Consider the following 20,186-nt stretch of genomic DNA (forward strand, 5'->3'; position numbering starts at 1 on the left):
TGCATTGAACTGTACTCTTACAGATTTCAGTACTCCCCATGAACATCAAGCATAAAGGGGTTGTAACAAGTGATATTTTGTTAAAATAGTGTTGTTATATAGCTCTATATGTGTTTGTTGTTTGATTTAAAGCAGATTATACTCTATGTAGTTTTATCTCTCCTGATTGCATATAATATTTGGTATCCCGACCTAAACAATAATTTTCTTTTTATTTAAGAGCTGGAGAGACAGATCGACCCTGTATAGGCTACTGCAAACAAACACTCTATGACAGCAAAACAAAAACAAAACAAAGAAAACATTACACCCCTTTAATTGTTACTGTTTATATTTTCTAATTTGACAAACTAGACAAAAGTGTTTGGTTCTCACACAAACACATGGTCTCTTTCATACTCATTTGACTCCAGAATAACTAAATGAATCAGATTGACGCAGTCTTATCATGCTGGGGATCTCGCACAATGCCATCAAGTACAGAATGGGTCCGTGTTGAGAATGAACATCACCTGCTTAGAGAGGAGAGTAGTAGACTGATATCGCAGCTAAAGCCGCTAATTAGAAATGGATTGTCAAGCCTCGTTTCCAGGGAATGTGGGGGAGGAAACTACCAGGCAAGTCGGGGTTTCAGTCATTTTATATGGAGTTTTAATAACAGGCTGTTGCGTATAAAAATAACCAGAAATTGCCCCAGGACCCTAGTTTACATGAGTGAAGAAGACTGTCCCATGCAGAAGAGGACACTGTCACGGGCATTGATGATTTTAACAATTGTCAATAATAATAATAATAATAGTACTACTACTAATAATAATAGTACTAATAATAATAATAATAATAATAATAGTACTAATAATAATAGTACTACTACTAATAATAATAGTACTACTACTAATAATAATAATAATATCCAGCTATAATAACTAGCTATGAGTATGATAGGCTACACACTGTATAGGGTGTTAAGTATAGTAATAGCCCAATAAATAACATGCCTTCTGAGAGTCACATATTTAAGGACAAGGTAGACCGATTGCTTTCGTCATGGGGAAGAGACACTACTTTTATAGATGTGCTGTAGTGTAGCCTATGTCTTTAAATGTCTTGATGAATTTAAGGACCCTATTTGTAAACAAACTAGGGACGGACGGACACTGTTCCTTGGAGTGGCTGCACCACTCAAAAAACAACCAATCAACGTGTGTGTGTGTGTGTGTGTGTGTGTGTGTGTGTGAGAGAGAGAGAGAGAGAGAGAGAGAAGGGTTTTGCTACTTTGCACTTTGGAAAAAGAGAAAATAAAAACAAGGGGACGCACATACAGCCCGCTTCCGCTTCTAGCTGCAGTGTCCTCGCTGCATCCTTTGATTTTCTGGCCGGAGTGGCCGCTAGAGTTTTAAGAATTATTGTAACTTTTAAATGACACAACGAGACGAGAGAGAGAAAGAGAGAGAGGGAGAGAGAGAGAGAGAGAGAGAGAGGGGGGGGGGTCAAGGACCAACCTTGCGGGATGGGGGTGTCCCGCAAACAAAGAAGCGACATACGACGCGCAACTGTTAAAAAGCTGCCACTTGACATGAGTGCATAATTTGCGTTTGATGTACAAATGCAGATGGGCGTGTGGTCTCGGCTTTTTACGCGCTATGTTCTCTCTACATGTTTGCGTTCTGTCGCGAAGTCCTCCCGCTTTGACGTAGATTTGGTACAGCCCACCACAGCTCCTTTTGATCGCTCCTCCGCGTCGGAGCTGGAGCACAACATGTTGGAGAGTCCAGCGGTAACTTTTTAACATTTGTTCTCCTACAGCCTCTCTCATATCGTGGCGGTTCAGGAAAGTCCGCAATTCCAGTCACGGCATGAGTTTAATTATGACACTCGCCTGTGTCCGCGTCGCTCTCTGATAACAGAGTTTATATTTCTGAGAGAGACTGTGTGTACTGTGTATGAGAGAGAGAGAGAGTGTAAAAGAAGAAGAGAAGACGGACCGCGGAGAGAAGCGACAGAGAAAGAAAGAGGGGGTCCAAGATGCAGCAGCAGTCCGCCGCCGTGCTCTGTGGAGCCACGCTCTTCTTAACTTTGTTGCTGTGCGGAGAAGGTAAGATCTTTACCCCCACGTTGTTCCATGGACATTTGGAAGGTGCACAGTAGTACTACACACACACTCTCCTGGGTCTACGAAGACTCATTGCTTGAATAAAAACCATGGAGGTGCGTCATATGCATGTTTGGAATGGAACAGTGAGTGCGGAATCTCTCGGTTGTTTTGATTGATGTGTGTGTGTGTGTGTGTGTGTGTGGTGTGTGGTGTCTACGATTTTCTCAGTCGAAATGTGCCAGCCAGCCCAGAAATGTTGTCATAGTTGGAGAATACCTGCACGGTACAGTTGTGGGAGAGAATGTACTTTGTCTTGTTTGAGTCTGACTGACAACACATTAACTGTCAAATCACTCAACAAGCTCTGAATAGTGAATGGTCTTTGCAACTGAGTAAAAAAATATATTTTAATTTTTCGGGCAATTTCAGTTGTGAATAATATATTATAGGTCACAGTTGGCGTGGCTTTTAGCTTAATGGTGAGAGAGAGAGAGTGTGTGTGTGTGTGTGTGTGTGTGTGTGTGTGTGTGTGTGTGTGTGTGTGTTTTTACAGTTGGACCCTTGTCACTCGGAGGATGCCATGTGATAACTTGTATACATGTATGTCATATGTTTGACTGTCCATAGCCTCATTTTCTATTCCCACGCAGAGGACCTCTAGTTTTAGGGAAAGTGACCCCCCCCCCCACACACACACACACACACACACACACACACCGTTTTCTTTCTTGCTATGTTTTCTCTAACACCTTGTATTTACAACATGTTGGAACAACTGCTGGAATGCAAGGACCTTAGTGAAGAGGGCCCCTCTAAAGAAACACCAGTGAAGCATCTCTCTCTCTCTCTCTCTCTTGCTGTCTATCGCTCGCTCTCTCCCAACCTCCACAATACACCCATATATGACAGACTAGTGAAATACTTGTGTAATTGGCTGGTTGTGCCTTGTGTGCTGCTCTCCTTCCGATGGGGGCTACAATTGTAATTGTGACAGACTCCGTAAATGTCACCTGCATCCTGAGCCTGGCGCCAAAATGTCAGCCAGATAGGATTCAATATCTCATCAAAAACAAAAAGGCTCTCGGATCATCCAGGAACCTATTTTTAGTCGGCTCTTGTTGTCCTTCAAAGATATTGTAGGCCATACTTATCAACGTTGGCCCCCCCGTCCCCCCCACCCCCTTTATCTCTAGGCTGGGGGGGGGGGGGGGGGGTCACGCAGGCTTTGATGCTAGACGTGTCCTATCATAAAGCAATTAGGTCTCCTGGGGCCCAGGCCGTAATCTTTCTCGGGCCAAGTTATTGACTTGGCGTGCGTGTGTTTTTGATTTCTATTGCGGCTATAGTGTTTCCATTCTTGCACATAAGAGGCACCTTTTTCTGTATAGTGTTATATGTGTAACATGATGTAGAATCTGGGAGAATAAAGAGGAATGGAGCGGTACATGGTTTTGATTTTCATAGCTAGTCATAAGGACGTAAATCTTGCGTGGCGTAACAAAGGCCAGTCCCATCCGACAATAGCTGGCTGAGAGCCTTGGTATGGCTGCAATTTGTGTGTGTGTGTGTGTGTGTGTGTGAGAGGGAGAGAGAGAGAGTGTGTGTGTGTGAGGGAGAGATTGTGTGTAGTATGTCTTTGTGTCTCCAATGTGTGTCTGTGGTCAAGAAGCCTTCTCAGCTAAGTCTCATGGTCTCACAGACAGTAATGGGGCTCAGTTGGTCTAATGGGCACGTTGGAGAGTGTATTATGCTCTTTAATGATGTGCTCTGGGAATGGGGCCGGCCTTTATTGTACCGCTAATAAAATCAAGGCACCCTGCATTCATCCCTTTTAAGTCCCACTCATTTACAAATCAACTATTGATGAGGCCTACATTTTCCTGGAGTATAGGTGGGTGGGACGAGGAAGGAACTTCTAGGAAGGCATTCTGCTGTCGCTCTGGTTCTGAGAGGCAGAGATGTGTCATCGTCGTCCATCTGAGAAACGTGGAGAATATCCACCTGCTGCATTTGGATGTCGCCTTTTATTAAATGTAGTATTGACAGTTGGAAATAATGCACACAAGCAGATTTCTAGAAGGAGTGACCACCAGAGATGGTCAATTAATTAGAGAGGGGGAGAGATGGGAAGCAAAACATGACAAATGCAGATGGGGAATAATAAGGGTTTGGAGAACACGGAGGTTAAGCAGAAACTGGGCTGGGGTAGGAGCGCTGTCGGAGGGCCATCCTGGGCTTGAGAGGGTCTTTTGTGTTCACTCGTTTGGGTCTCAGGTTGCTCTTGCTCTTTCTCCGTTGCCCTGGGTTCCCCTGAGCGGATTGATTAGTCCCCCGCCGCCATCCATCTACCGCCTGGGCAAAACACACGGACACCACGGTCGGACTGATGTTCGCCGAGCCCCGCAGGCACGATTATAATTAGCCAACTGGCTCTTAATATGAAAATGTATGGTTATTGCAGCTAGCACATTTCATGAAGTTGTGTGTCTTGACTGTGCGTAATTATAATGCTATTTATAGCGTATATATATAGAATACATTTATTGCTGTATTAGTTTACCTCAGTGGATTATATCCATAACTAGCATTTTAGCTATGATACACAATTTCTGATGCACAGGCTATGATAATGTAGCAAAACAGAGGACCTAGGAATGAGGACCATGTTAACTTGCTTTCGACTGTATGGTTGGTTGGCTGATTTTGTATTTTGTCTTTTTATTTCGGTCAAACGAACGCTCTCTTTCTGCTTAGTGGATGATGGGGCCCAAAGGGAGAGGGAACACTTTAATAATGGATCTGAGAGCAGCACTGCTGCATAGCTGCTGTTGCATAAGTGCATGTGATGTTTGCTGCCTAAATGTGGATAAGTGGGTGGTGGGTTTGTGCGTGTATATCTATGAGGGTGAATGTGTTCACTTGTTATATATTTGCTGTTTAACTGGAAAGCACAGAAAAAACGGATGCACACTGTGTGTGTGTGTGTGTGTGTGTGTGTGTGTGTGTGTGTGTGTGTGTGTGTGTGTGTGTGTGTGCGCGCGCACACGCGCATGCCTGTCATGTACTGTATGTGTTATTGTGTTTCTGTTACTTATGAATGCTGTGTATCAGGTCGTTTTTCTATGTATGTGTGTGTGTGTGTGTGTGCCCTCCCCTGGTCTAGCTGGTTAGGTCAGTGCATGTGCTATAGTGCTAGGACTCTTGCTTTCACCTAAGGGGGGGGGGGGGGGGGTGCGGCCACCTGATACCCCCACTGCGCACCATGTGTCTCTGCTCAACGGGTGGAGTTGCACCTCCAAGGTAGCGGAGAGGTAACCTGTGATATCACTCCGTTTCCCACCCTACCCCCATCCCCACCACCACCACCATAACCACCCTCAAGGGCTTACCTTTTTTCTTCCCGATTTGGGAAGGTGGAGGCGGTAGAATGGAGATAAACAAAAAGACATGCACAGTGCACACACATGGAGCAGATGGCTCTGGAGTGTGGTATGGATTTATGTCCGTCCGCCCTTGCACATTTCCATAACTTGCCTCCAACACAGAGGCGCAGTGACAGCACCCCCTGCAAAGCACCCCATATACATAACGCCAAATCCAATCCCCCAACACACTCGTTGTCCTCCTCATATTCCTACAACCTTCCCATAAATCACCTGGCTCTCCTCTCCGTGCACCCCGACCAGAGAAGAGCCATGCAGACATGCTGTGCTGTGCTTGGGAGTGGGAGTGTCTGGTTTCAGGAACACGATGCCGTGGCATGTCCCCGGGGACCTGTTTCAATTAGGTTCTCACTTGCACTAATATATGTCACCGATGGCCATGTTTTTTAGAGGACACAAGCAAAACAAATGGCGCTCGGCCCCTCGTGGGGTCCGTGCTCTCGGTACAGCGAAAGGGGTTGGCATTGAGGAGGACATTTATTTTGTTTCTGTCTACTTAGCGCTAATGCACTAATCCAACTTCCCCTGGGTTGTATAGATTATTCGGGGGATCTGTGCGCTGTAATAAACTCAAACTGTGAGTTTGTGTGCGAGTGCGAAGGTCTCAATGGGGGGGTGCTGTAGAGGACATACAAGATAAGCCTGCGTCGAGGAGGGAAGTGGAGACTTGCTGACTGAACACAGCCCACAGGAGGCGTAGTTGGACAATGACATTGTGAAGGACATGTACTCAAACACAAATACAGTTAATAGTACACGGTAACAGTATTTTTTTGGAGGCATTAGTGCACCTCTCCCTTCTTTTTGGATTGTTGTCGGCCTATGTTGTGCATGGCTCAATGGAGTGGAGTAGTAGTAGTCTGGCTGATATCAGACGTTATTTGTCTTTTTTTTTTACAAGTTTTACTCAGTCTCAGGATCGGCATCGGAACCCAAAAGATCTGCCATCGGTTGGGCCTTATCCTGAAGATTGACAAATCTAAGCCCTCGCTGCTCCCACTTTGTTTGTGAGCATAAAGGCATAAAGACTTCACTGGGGAATGATCGTCGGACTGTTACAATAGAAACACCTGTGTCTCAGTGTCTCTCCATCTCTCCCTCTCTATCATCTCTCCATCTCGACAGCCTTTCAGTCACACATCAGAATTGAACCACTTACAAATACTGTCATCATGGTAACCAAGACAGGGCAGGCAGACGGATGAACGCATCGAGTAGGAGTCAAGTTTTTCTTTTGAAAACATCAAAACTATCCGTGTGCAGTGAATTATACCACAGGACAAGAGGCGGTGGCATGTCGGTTCCTCACAGGCGAGGGGCCACAGCCAGAGGGCCGTTATCGGCAGCAGAGCACAGTTTGCCCTCCGTTGTCTCGCTCCCCTCCTACTATCCATACAGTAGGAGTACAGACAGCAGATTGGGTGAGAGGTTAGGGTATAAATAACTCCTGAGGCAGACACAGAGACAGACACGGGGGGCTCTTCTTGAACTGGACACAGCCCCGCACTGACTACGTCAAGGTCATTGGGGTGAGGCGGCCATGTGTGCGCCTGTGCACTCTCTGTTGCAACTACCCCCGCACACTTCTTCTCCCTGCTTCCTGAGAAGACACGCAAGGAAAGAGGGAGAAAGAGTTGTTTTCCATTCCCCATTAACTGTCGTGAGGACTGTATGCTTAAATATACACACACTGTAGTGTGCTTATTGCCATTGCTTTATTGTTCTGCCAGCCATTCTCCTAAAATCTCATCTACAGCACCTGTCCTTGCAGCCCTCTCTCTACATCTAACATCACCTGTCTGATCTACATCAGAGGTTTCCAACCACTGGTACAGAGAAAAGTGGAACAACAATCAAAACAAAGCACACACACACACACACACACACACACACACACACACACACACACACACACACACACTTACACGTGAACCGATGGAGGAGGTCCACTGGATAATGGAGAAAATGTGCTCATTTCTTTCGTAACAGGGTTCTTTATAGTCTGAGTTAGCTCAAGGACAGTCACACACACAACACAACATGCACAACACACACACTCACATGGCCAGTGTGTGTGTGTGTGTGTTCCCCGCAGGCCTTGCATGATCTCAGAGAAGCTTTGCCCTTCTAGAGTGACACCTCTCACTTTTGTCTCGTCCAACGTCGGCGAGCGGTGATGTCACCCTCGAGTGTGAGAGCTGAAACTCTACGCTGGACACGACACAATGGCTGATGTGCGTTGCCTCGCAGCGAGTTGCACTTGTTGTTTTCGCAGTAGTAGTGTGTGTGAAGTACCTGTGTAATTAACACCGTGTTCACGCATTGGCTCTGTAGTTACACACCCCACCCCACTCTCTTACTCACTCAGCCGTCTTTTCGTTTGCTTGCAGGTCTTTCGTTTCTATACATGTATCACTCATGTGCTTACCCCGCAAATCACACAATCAGGTAGTTTTAGGAGGAGAGGAATGGTGGTGTTGGGTGGGGTAAGAGTTCCCTTTTGTTAAACAAACAGCTTAAAGTGGAGGCCTTATTGAAGGCTTGGACTGGATGATGGGGGTGGTGTTGGCGGCTGAAAGCGCTGCACTCCCTCTAATGAACTTGAGAGTCCCATAGAAGCGTGGGGTGGGGGCTCATGTGGGGTGGGGGCTCTTTTCATGGAAGGCAGGGACCACGAAGTGTCAAAACAAGCCCAGCCCCTCTCACTGCTCGCTGGGGCTAAACGCTGCCTTTTGACTCTGCGGAGCGTGGAGTGCCTGAAGGGGACGCTGACGGGAGAAAGGCAGGGGGAGGTGCCGATTCACTTCTTAAAACAATGGCCTCTTAAGCTTAGGCAGCCCCCCAACACCTCGCCTCCTCTTTTTCCCTCTTTAGCTCTTCCACCAAACACCAACCACTCTCCCCTAAAAAACCCTCCCATCATGTATTACCCACTACATCCAATTAGAACCTACTATCTCACATGAGTTTGAAAGGCCCCATGCATTTCAAGGGGGTGCCTCAAATGGGAGGCTGTGTGTGTGTGTGTGTGTGTGTGTGTGTGTGTGTGTGTGTGTGTTTGTGTGGTGCCAGACTCCAGAAAAGAGTTGTCTTAGTATTCAGAGGAGAGTCTAGTTTAGGCTCCTCAGCAGCACTCAATCTGTCACTGAGGACCTCTGTAGTCTGTACTGCCTCATCCTCTCCGTTCGCCATGGTTTTCTCGTCCTTCTCTGTCCCTCTTTTTAACCCCCCCCCCCCAATCCTCACCGACCCCCCCCCCCCCCCTCTCTTGGCCCAAACTCTACCCACATGTTTGTGACCCCCTAGAAGATTCTCTCTCTCTCTCCCTCTCTCTCAACCCCCAGCTGCAGCCCCCGTCCGCTTGTGTAGCCACAGATGAAGAGTGGCAATTAGTCCATCCTGGCGATTATGGTGGCTGATTAAAGAGTCTGCCTCCTCCTCCACCGGCAGCTATGTGTAATACTATGACACCTACTCACTTGCTTCATAAAGTCACCCCCACAGTTCCACTTCCACAGTGGTCGATAAGATGCACACCCCTACCCAGACTCCACCCCGGCTGGCTGAATAAACTGTTTATGTGTTGCAGTGGTGTGGAGTTGTAATACAGACAACTTGATGCTGTAAATTAGTTCTGAAGTGACTCACTTGAGAGATCGGAGGACAGTAGCCTGGAGTCGGCCTGACGAAGGTCAGGACGTCTTTGAGGCGTGCACATACAATCTCACTCACTTAAATGGCATTTTGGCTGACCGGCTTTCATCTTCCGATTCAATCGTCCTCTCAATTTGCCACGCTATCTCTGAGAGTGAGTGTGCCGTGTCTTCGTTTGCCAAAATAACCCCACAGCAGTCCTGCATCAGTTGACCCCTGTGCTCGTGCCAAGCAGCACTGCAGCACAAACAAAAGCCGCATTGTTTTTTCCGTGGGGGGATCTTTGGAACGGATGTTTATCCACACAAGGCTGTATTCAGAAGACCCCAGTCTGTCTCGGTTAACCTCAGAATGCCCTGTCACCATCCCACGTACATAAACGGACCGTATACCCTCAGGTTACATATTAGAGTACACGCAAATACACACAAATACTACAAAGCCTTTTGGCCTTCCAGCCTGATCCAGAGTGACTTGCCTAATTGGATGTGGGTGCATACTAGCTGCGAGGATAGCATACATTTGTCCCTCTGCTAAATGTAATCAATATCAAAGACGGGAAGCATTATAGAAGCGAGGATAAGAAGAGGGTAGTCTTGGAGTGTAAGTCATATGGACGGAGGTTTAGTGGCACTGCCTACGGATGTGCTGTACTAAATGCTCCCCGAGGACACAAACTAAATCACTTCATGCCTTGAGGGGAACTTAGAGGAGAAATAACAACACCAGTCTCTTAACGCGTAACTAGAGGGACCATCTGCCAGACACGACAGAACTCACTGGGACATTGCCTGAACAGTTTTCTGCTGAAAGTTGTCTCTAATTGGGTCACCAAAAGGGGCTCTTATTGTTCCCGCATGGTATGATGCATAGGGTTTCTATTCTGAGGAGTATCCCTTTTCGGTGGTTATCGCAAATTCAGCTGCTATGTGCTGTTCCAGCATTTGGCCCTGTCTTTGTTTAAAACCCCATTCTGACCTGAGATCAGATTCTAAAAATGTCTGTTTGAAAATGACAGTTTTCTGAAAAAGCTATGTTTCTATGTCGCTCGTTCTTCGATTTAAAAAGAATAGCGGACCTACAAGCTCGTATGAGCTTGTAGATCTGCTATTTTTAAATAGCTAAAGCATAACGTAATGCTAACACCAAAAGGGGTTCCCGGCCTAAAATGGGTTAACGCGCGTTAATTCGACACGAACCACTCTGAAATCCCAGGTATAATGCTGCTACCTGCTACCTATCATGCATTGCCTCACAGAGGTGAAATGCACTGTGGAGCCAGGAGTCCAGGATCACAAATAGTCCTCATCTTCCTTTAGCAATACTCCAAAAAGCTCAGGAATGATAACCAAATGGTTGTTCTCTTGAAGGCCAGTTTCCGTTCCTCTGTGAGTAATGTGTATTAATGGCTGTTAACTGGGAGGCCTCGGCCCTTGTGTGTCTGTTCACTGTCATTGTCACACATGGTAGGGACGCCACATGCTCATATTGGGTTAATTGCTTTCCTGGAAGCCCGCGGAGAGACGGGCCCTGCGAATGGCCAACCGCTGTGGAACAGACAGAGGGGGCTCTGCTCTGGGAGGTTCCTAAATCTAATCCAGACGATAGGCCTGAGCTTCTGGCTTTTATTTAACCCATTCTGGGCGAGAACCCCTTTTGGTGTTAGCATCATGTCATGCTTTAGCTATTTAAAAATAGCAGATCTACAAGCTCATGGCGTGCCACAGAGTGGCGTGCTACAAGCTTGTAGGTATGCTATTTTTCAAAAATCATGAACATGTGGTGCAAATCTTTGAATATATACTCTTTCAGAGCTAAAATCTTTGCTTCTGGGAGGTGGTCCCTGAAACAACACATTTTCAGATGGGGGTCAGCGGCCAATTTCATATATTTTTGGGGGTCCTTGACATGAAATATTGAGAACCACTGATATAGAAACTTGGGGTTTTTCAGAGAAAAAGACATTTAAAAAAAAAATATTTTTTTAATTTCGACGTCAGGCCTAAATGGGTTAAGGAGAGAGGCCAAAGGTAGATCATAGGACAGTGTGACATATGGATCAGAAATTAAGCTATAACCAGAAGTTATCTGGGTGCATTTAATGCACAGGCTGGTGCAGCAAAGGGTTGTTTGTTTTTTTGTCCTGAAGGAAATACATGGCTTGATACATTTCATGCATGGATGGAAGAACAATGGAATGGAGATGCGGCTCCAGTTACAGTAATTGTAACTTTGCTATGTTGGTGCTGTATCTGATACTAACTCATCAGTTGTGAGGGGACGAGGGATGAGGTAAGGGGGGCATGTAGCGTTGTTGTTAGTGTTGATCAGACCCAGAAGGTTGGTGCTATTCAGAGATCCTGTCCAGGTGTTGGCCTGGGAGGGGGTTGGGTATCTGGGACGAGGCCTAATCAGAAGCAGGCATCGGACATATAGCCCTGCAGGGCCTGAGCAGAATTAAATCAGAATGGGGGAACAATGAGTGGAATATTCCTCTACTCATTTCCTGGTTGGTGCAACCCATCTGTCCAAACTGTTTTAATTTCTTTTGCACTTGCTTTGTTAACGGGGGAAAATATACGACTTATACACAGCCACCATGTTTCAAGTTCAGCCCAGTTGAGATCATTAAAGGTCTGGAATGGAGGCTGCATAATGGGGGCTACCGGAGAGCGTCTTGGGGCTAATAAGATGTGTTGTAGTATATGCATAAATCATATGCTTCTTGCTGTGTATATACAGTACTTCCATCTTATCTCCCAGCTCTACCTTATAACTGTGGCTTATATGCTTGAGATTTAGGTCGGGGGGCTGTGGGGATGTTCAGGGAGACGGGGTAATTGCTTGAAGCAAAGATGAATGCATCTTTGAGCCGTGGCCTCGTTGCAAGGTCATATTATCTACAGCGCTGAGCCCGATAGGTGAACTGGCTAGGCACTGAACTTGATTAACACAGACCTTCTCCTATGTGTGTATGCCTCGCAGATAGAGAGAGCTCTTCCACAGGCATGCCTTCAGACAATGTCAGCCAGTGGTCTCTCGCTCTCCCTCCCTCTCTCTCTCTCTCTCCCTCCCTCTCTCTCTCTCTCTGAATGCCTGCCTGCGGGCTGCTTTAGACGCCAGATTGATTGTTGCAACCTTGGCAGACAAAGGGGAGGCAGGGACACACTTTAGAAGGGAACTTCATAATACACAAGCGCTCCTGAAATGGTTCATTTAATGGGGACGCTGTCGCTGTGTGGGCTCACTTGCTCACAGTGAAGCAAATAGCATGTTTCAAGGCTTTTTACGCACGCCACCCTCCCTGTTACTCAATAGAGAAGCGTTGGCTTCTTGTCCATTAGGCTTGCCCCTGAAAGACTATTCATTTCATACAGTCAGTCAATTGACCCCCTCACTCATTCAACTCAATCAACATTATTTTGATTCAAGGACTTGTTTTATTTTTTTGCCTGTTGATTTCTTGTAATCTCAACATAGAGTTGGTTACTAGCTCTGGTGTCACCTTACTTCTAAGTGAGTCTATCTGTAAGTAGACTTAAAAATACAATATAAATGGCCCGGAAGGTTAGCTCAACCGTCTGGGCACCTAGGCTGCCAAACCAGCCGGACGGCGTGCCGCGGGTTCGACTCCCAAGCCCAGCAGCCTTTGCCGTGTGTCACTCCCCATCTCTCTCCCCCTTTCCTCCCTGACTACTGTTCCCTATCAATAAAGGCATAAAAAGCCCCCAAAAACTAATCTTTAAAAAAAATATATATATAAATATAAAATGTTCAATAAAAGTATTACTATTATTATTTTGGTATCTGCTCAGCATTATGAGTACATTCACAAGTTCTTATAATTATAAGAAGAAGAAGTTGCCCTTATGAAGGCCATCAAAGTATTCCCACTATGTATGGATTTATTAGTGAAAGGAGATTAATGTCAATGCAAACTATATCCATGGTGAAGCCCAGCACAGCTCCACAACACTCCCGGTAGGCCTCTCTCTTGAGCAAACTTTCTTGCAGGTCAGTTTTAATTGTCTGTAACGCAAAAAATAATCTAAACAAGTTTTGTTTACTTTTCTCAGAAGGTAATCCTGTGACGTAACAGAATACTTTTTATTATGGCAATATAATCCTGTAATGTTACGTGATACTTTTAAAAGTAACGTTACCCAACACTTGAATGATGACGCCTTTGTGGAAAGAGATGAGCGGCAGAGAGATGAAGGGATGGGCATGTGTGTAACGGTTCCCATCATGCACCACATAAAGGTGTCCCTATATGTTGTCTTAATTTATCCCAGGGGGGGTGTGGGTATGTGTGTGTGTGCACTGCGTGTGTGTTTGCACTGTGTGTGTGTGTGTGTGTGTGTGTGTGTGTGCGAGAGAGAGAGAGAGAGAGAGAGAGAGAGAGGGATTGTGTGTGTGTGTGTGACAGGTGGCAGTGCAGGGCTCAGACCAGTTGCCAGCTAGCCATAGCGGCAGGCCCAATACAGGGACTCCGCTGGCGCCTCCAGTCCTCCAGTCAGATATGTGGCCCTGGCTGCATGCCATACACACATGCAGTCATGCACACGCTTGCATGAACACACTCTGCATGCACACACTCACAGCTTCGTCCCTCTGCTCACTACTGTAGTACTGCCACCACTGACGCTGGCACCGCTGGCTGTGCTCTGGTCCCCCAAGGGCTCAGGTAGAGACACTCATCAGGCTGAGTGGTGCCAGTGCCTGGGTATAATTGGATTTAGTGTTGGCACGCTGCCCCCCTCCTCTCTCTCAGCCGGATGGCATTGATTTATGAGCCGGGGCCTGGGGTATACTATACTCTGCTGTATGTAACCACTGAGCTGAGCTCCTTCAAGAGCCTCGGTCTCAAAGCCTTGGGACCCGCTTTCTTGCCCCGTACACGTCCGATCTAATAATGGCCAGTAAAATCAATTGGTGCTATATACAGTTATAGACTTATTGGAACAGGTGAGCTGATATGAAAAGGAGGTTGGTCGTTTTGTACGGGCTGCTAGATGCTTCTGCTGGGAGTGCTGAGAGGAGATGACAACGGCTGCTACGTGTTCTGATGCAGGGTGTGTTGGTATGATCAGCGTTGGTATGATCAACGTGTTGGTATGATCAGCGTTCCATTGATCAGTCGGCCGTAGAGAGGAGAATGATGGATTGCATATACTGTAATATGACTTCCTGTAATGCTACCCGTCCCAACCCCACCCCGTATCCCTCGCCAAGACCCTTGTGCCCATGCTCCATCTCATGCGTAAGGTGTAAGAACGCTCTGTCCTCGCGTCTGGTGTTTTTTGAACCGACGGTTATTCTTGGTGTAACACACTTACTGTATACAACTGCCCCACTCCCCCCCCCCCCCCCCCCCCCCCCCCATGTTGTCAGCACTCCGAACACAAGCTATACCCGGTCACTCAGGCAAGCAGAGAGCGGCCCTGGAATGCAAACACATTCTCCCCTTTACCCTTGAACTGCTGTTGACCTTAAGCCCCAGTTAAACGTAGTGGCACGCGGGTGTTGCACACCGAAAACTGCAGATCTACAAGCTGACACGCCACGTTGTGACTGAGCCGCGTTGCCTGTAGCTCAACTCAAATGTACCTCTACTAAACTGCAGTTTACTCTGAAGAGAGTTTTCCCAGCCATTTCTTGTGGAAAGATGATTTTAATCAGATCTCCTTTTTTTTGTGGCAAACATGATTGAGCAGTATCATGATATGATATATGATGATATATGTTTTAAATGGTAAATGGTGCATTTAGATAGCACCTTTATACAAGGCGCTTTACATATATTGTGCATTACATTCCCCCATTCACACACACATTCATACACCGATGGCGGCAGAAACCATGCAAGGCACCAACCTGCACATCAGGAGCAATTAGGGGTTCAGTGTCTTGCTCAAGGACACTTCGACACTAAAGGCTCATACATATACTCCAGTTTGTGGAGATAAACTATCACCGTTTTATGTGATAGCTTATCTGATAAAACGGTGATAAGAGTTGAGGCCATCATACTCGCGGTGATGTCCTTAAGGATTGACCCCGCCTCCCTGTGATTTACCCAACTTCTAGACCAATCAGTGAACGGGGTGATAGCTCCAGAGTGAAAAGACTTGTCTGATAGTAAAAACAGAGAGATGGGTCTGTGTCCGCGGTGATAGCTGATCATCACCACGACTGACGTAATGCTGTAGTTTTCCAACCCTTTAAAAACTACACCGCGGTGATAGCCTATCTCCACAAACTGGAGTATGTATGAGCCTTAACTCTGAGCCACCGCCGCCCTGGTGGTGGTGAACATGATTCACACAGAGGCATAAAGTAAGGATTTATTAATTAATGTAATAATGACAAAATATATATATTATAACAATGTTTGATTCCCCTCAAAAAGTCCCCCCTTTTCACAGTGATCATGTAAGATGACAACTGAATTTATGTGAGTTGTTAGCCGATTTGCTCGTCTACGTATGACGTAGATTTTCCCTACATTGTCAATGGCGTTTACTTTACGTCATATTTGGCGGACATTTTACCTCATTTCTTTCATTTCCAATGCCAAATATTGAGAGGGACAACATTTGACCTTATTTCCCCATTCATTGTCAATGGCAAATAATGAGACGTGTGTGGTCAAAAGGTAATTCAATTAGATAACATGCATTGTCACAAAACTCAAAACACAACAGTTCTCATGACTGGTGTGCTACCAAGTACCAACTAGCTAACTAACTTAACCCCGCCTGAGAGATACCAGTCTCAGAGACCTACTGGAGCCGCCGTGCACTGTCTGGGAGATCACACATCACATGACTTTGGGGGAAAACCATGGAGAGATTGATAGCTTTGAGATGATGTCTTTGAGGGGACATCGGCTTCGACCTCGTGCTGCCGCTGTTCCTTTGGAGAGCTCAGGGTTGCGTGTGTGTGCTAAACAAAACCACCATTCACTGTGGGACCACATGTCACGCACAACCACTAACGGTGACACAACGCACGCCCCGGCAGCGTGCACATAAAGTTGCATGACTACATGCACTATATTGTGGTCGTAAAATCACACCCATGTGAAGTGAGGCGAGGCGAGGGGCACTTATCACCATGCATCATCTCATTCTGGACATTCACAATTTACGTCTTCACTTTTCTGTCCTCACTTTTTTATCCTCGAGTCCTCTTTTTTTCTCACTTGTGGCATTCTCAATAGAGGGTATGCGCATGCATAAAGTGAATGGGAAGTTGGGAAGTGGCAAAGTGACTTGGAAAAGTGAATGTAATGTTGTTTAACATAATTTAATGCAATAAGATTGACTTCTGCTTGGATGTATGGTCTGTCGAGGCCAGAAAAGAAAAGTTTTTTTGCCACTCAGTAGACGTCCCCGCATAACTTCCGGTATGATGATGATGTCACACGTATACCCTCTATTCACCAGGGGCGCTCTCATCAACTTTTCTGCCCTCACTTTTATCTTCAATATGTACTTTGCTCAGCCAATCAGATCATCGCTATGGGGTGATCGGGCTGTCACGATTACAAATTTAGGTTGACGATTAATTGTCACACAAATAATTCAATTGCGATTAACTATTTAATTGTGCTATTGGCATTGAGCATTTGAACATTATAAATTATTATGACGATTATGCAAAAATAATGATCATGTGAAAACATTGAGACAATAATTGTGACAAGCCTAATAAGAGTCCTGTATGTCCATGTATATTGTTATTAGCCTTGTCAAATGTCTCTTTGTTGTTGGGTTGTCGCAGCACTACTGTCAATGCCAATGCCTTGTCTGAACTACACACTCTGCAGCCAAAGGGATTCCCAATCTGATGTCGAACTCTATCAGCTGGGCTGCAGTGCAAACAGCAGATTACATGTTTTCCCAGGCTGTTGGTTTGAATGAGGGCTTGAATCAAGCCATTCAGATCTGATTAATGATCCCTGTGATCTGCATTGATGTTAATGCACTGATGTGAGAATCTGCATATAGCCTGTGCTGCTCTCTCCAGCTTCTGCTGAGCTCAGAATCATCTGCTTAATTTATTCTCCCATCTTTTTTTCTTTTTTTTCTTACACAATTGTGAACAATGGCCAAGTCAAGTCATATAATATGTCCATTGTTGGCAAATCATGCACACAGCGAGATATAACAGAAGATCTTCAAGCTCACAACGCAAAACATGATGCATTTTGAGCTTGTAGAATGTAGAGTGTCTATTTTCGACGAAGTTACTGAATCAGGCTTTTAGATCTGAGCCACAGATGAGTTAGTGGTGTTGTGCTTTTTGCTTGGCTTACTGTTTCCATGCAGATACTCCCATTCCTGTGGGAGAGAACAACACTAGATGTGTAATGGGGGAGAGACTCAGAGAGAGAGAGAGAGAGAGAGACTTAACACAAAGACGCCAAAGAGAGAGATTGAAATTAAACATCAGAAGGGGAAGGGAAGGAACTCTAGATTTACTCACTGTCCGTTTTGAGATCGGCTCTATTCTCCCTCTGCGATGGCAAAACAAATTGTGTAGGGCCATTGTGTATATATAGTACAATGCACAGTACCACAATGTATATGGTGCTACACAGGAGGCTGCTTCACAACAAAACAACTTTCGATTAAGTGGGGCAGCTGTGTTGCAAGGATGCACACACACACACACACACACACACACACACACACACACACACACACACACAGCTCTCTCTCTCTCTTACATTGCCTTGTAAAGTCCAATCTCAATCGTGTCATGAGCGCTATATGAAGTTGCACGTGTAGACTGTAAACTCCTGAGTGTTCATTTTAACTCTGATAGTATACACAATACACATGGACAGTTTTACTTTGTAGATAGCAGTGGGATATCAAACCCAATTTCAAAGAACACGTTCAGCAGTCTTGAGTTGAAAAGGGAAGACAGAAGCAGGCAAAGTGAAGGTGGAGCCCCCCCTGCAATGAATCTAATGAACAGGTTCTCTCTCTTTTTCTCTCTACGCCTTTCATTTTTGTGCCACGGCGAGAACCCTCCCCTCCTCCCTGTCCATCACACGCCCATCGCTGTATCACACTGTTGACTTTGTTTAGGGCTTATCTGAGCTGCTGCCAAGCACCGGCTCCTTTTGTGAGTGGTGCCTGTATATGCAGCTCCCTCCATTGACGGAGGGTAGAGTGAGAGGCATGAATGTTATCTGGCCCTCAACTGGACTTTGGATTGAACGTGGCCGAGGTTTTGGGGAGGGACAGATGGGCGCTCGAAGGAAGGCTGTTGGATGACTGCCAGAATGTACTGGTTCTACCTGCCTCCTGTCTTTGTTCCTTGCTCTCCTCACCCCTCCCTATTTCTAGCCCCCCTTCTATCTTCATCTTTCCATCTCCCTCTCTCTCGCTCTCTCTCCGCTGCCCGGCCAAGTGTGTGGCTGTCTGTCCGCCCACCGATGTGACCTCCTCGGCTGGACTGGAGATGGCTGCGCAGACGGTGTGGGGAGGCCGGGCTCCATGCCCGCTCCAAGGCTGCATGGGCCAGTTGTATTAAGTCTGTCATGTCCAGACAACAAGAGCCTCCCCCAGTTCCTGGCTGTGCCTCTGAGACTGGAGGTGCTGCCATGCTGGAGATACCTCCAAGTAGGCTGGCAGTGAGAGAGAGTGTGGGTGCTGGGTGAGGAATATTAGTAGTCCTGATGCGCGTCCGTCACACGCCTACCGTTATCTGCCTTCTCCAGTTGGGTGTGGATCAGTCTAAATACCTCATCATGCGAGTGTGTCGCAGCAGCAATTCACGCAAAAAGGAGTTGCTGTCCCAGGTTTTCGGGATGCTGGAAAAAAACTAAGATTGATTGCCCCCCCCCCCCCCCCCCCCTCCAAAAAGTCCCCCCCCCCCCGCTGGGCCCCCTCCTTTGTTGTTTGCGAGCGTGGCCAGCTGTTAATGGACTGGCCTGGCCTCAGACCCCTCCTCCTCCCCGGCTTGTTTTTCTCCCTCAGCTGTGAAGGCGGTGTTGTGGTGGGGCGGCCGTGGGGCCTCTCAGATCTTTATGAGTGGAGCGGAGCAGAGGTTTGACCCCTCCAAAAGGCTGGTCCGGACCTGAACACATTGCTGTCATTGTGCCGGTAGTTAATGATTCTGCCCCTCCATTTTCACCCTAAAGAGTCTCCCTCAGTTCCGCCGGGCGGCTTTATGGAGTCAGGAAATGGCTGCCCCCAAATGGACGTAACTTCCAGGTCAATGGACGTGGGGTGAAGGGGTCACGCCGGGGTCGGAGCGACCATAAATCTGATGACCGGACACCTTTTTTTTTTGTGGATGGGATTTTGAGGACTTTGCTAATGTGAAAAACACAACCGCAGATGTGATTGTCACGTGCCACTAAATAAGAATGCATACACTATACTTGAATGCGAACTCGCATTAGCAGACACATTTCCTTGTCCTATATTTCTCACAATTCTTTTAGTTTTTCACTGCACTATCCTCATGTGTCCTGTCTTCTCAGTTCCTCTGTTCTATTCTTGCTCTTTCATTCTCACCTTTGCCACACTCCCTCTCTTCGTCTCATTGCTAAGCAACAGTGACGGCCGTGACAGATCTGCGCTTTGGCTCAGACAGCATCACATCTGACTTTAACCGACCCCCCCCCCTACGCACGTATGAACACACATCACACAGGTTTGCTGAGGTGACAGAAGGGAAGCGTTCAGTATAGGATGAAATTGTTGAGTTCCTCTCCTGAGGGGCTTTGATCCTGGCCTGTCCTGGCTGGAGAGGAGAGGAGAGGAGAGGAGAGGAGAGGAGAGGAGAGGAGAGGAGAGGGGCACGCGGAATGACTCAGTGATTCAGCACCTATTTTCCAGTGGATCCGTGGAGGACCACGTATAGCATCAGTGGAAATGATCCACACTTCTGCTACACTGTGTGACAGCTGGGACAGGGCGGAGGGTCCCTAACCGCCCCCCCATTCCATCCCTTCTTTAACTCTCTGC

General features: G+C 46.6%; 1 protein-coding gene across 3 annotated transcripts in view; it reads left to right on the forward strand.

The window, feature by feature from the left end:
• Positions 1 to 1,606: 1,606 nt before the first annotated feature.
• The window catches only part of lrp4 (low density lipoprotein receptor-related protein 4), a 118,503-nt gene continuing 99,923 nt past the window's right edge, over positions 1,607 to 20,186 (forward strand). For all 3 annotated transcript variants that reach the window (XM_080766119.1, XM_080766120.1, XM_080766122.1), the window contains exon 1: positions 1,607 to 2,095. In XM_080766119.1, coding sequence (XP_080622245.1) covers positions 2,026 to 2,095 — 70 coding nt within the window. In that variant the 5' untranslated portion in view covers positions 1,607 to 2,025. The remainder of the gene's footprint in view (positions 2,096 to 20,186) is intronic.

Source organism: Protomyctophum bolini, assembly GCF_963924005.1.
Source record: "Protomyctophum bolini genome assembly, chromosome: 1".
NCBI classification, from domain to species: Eukaryota; Metazoa; Chordata; class Actinopteri; order Myctophiformes; family Myctophidae; genus Protomyctophum; species Protomyctophum bolini.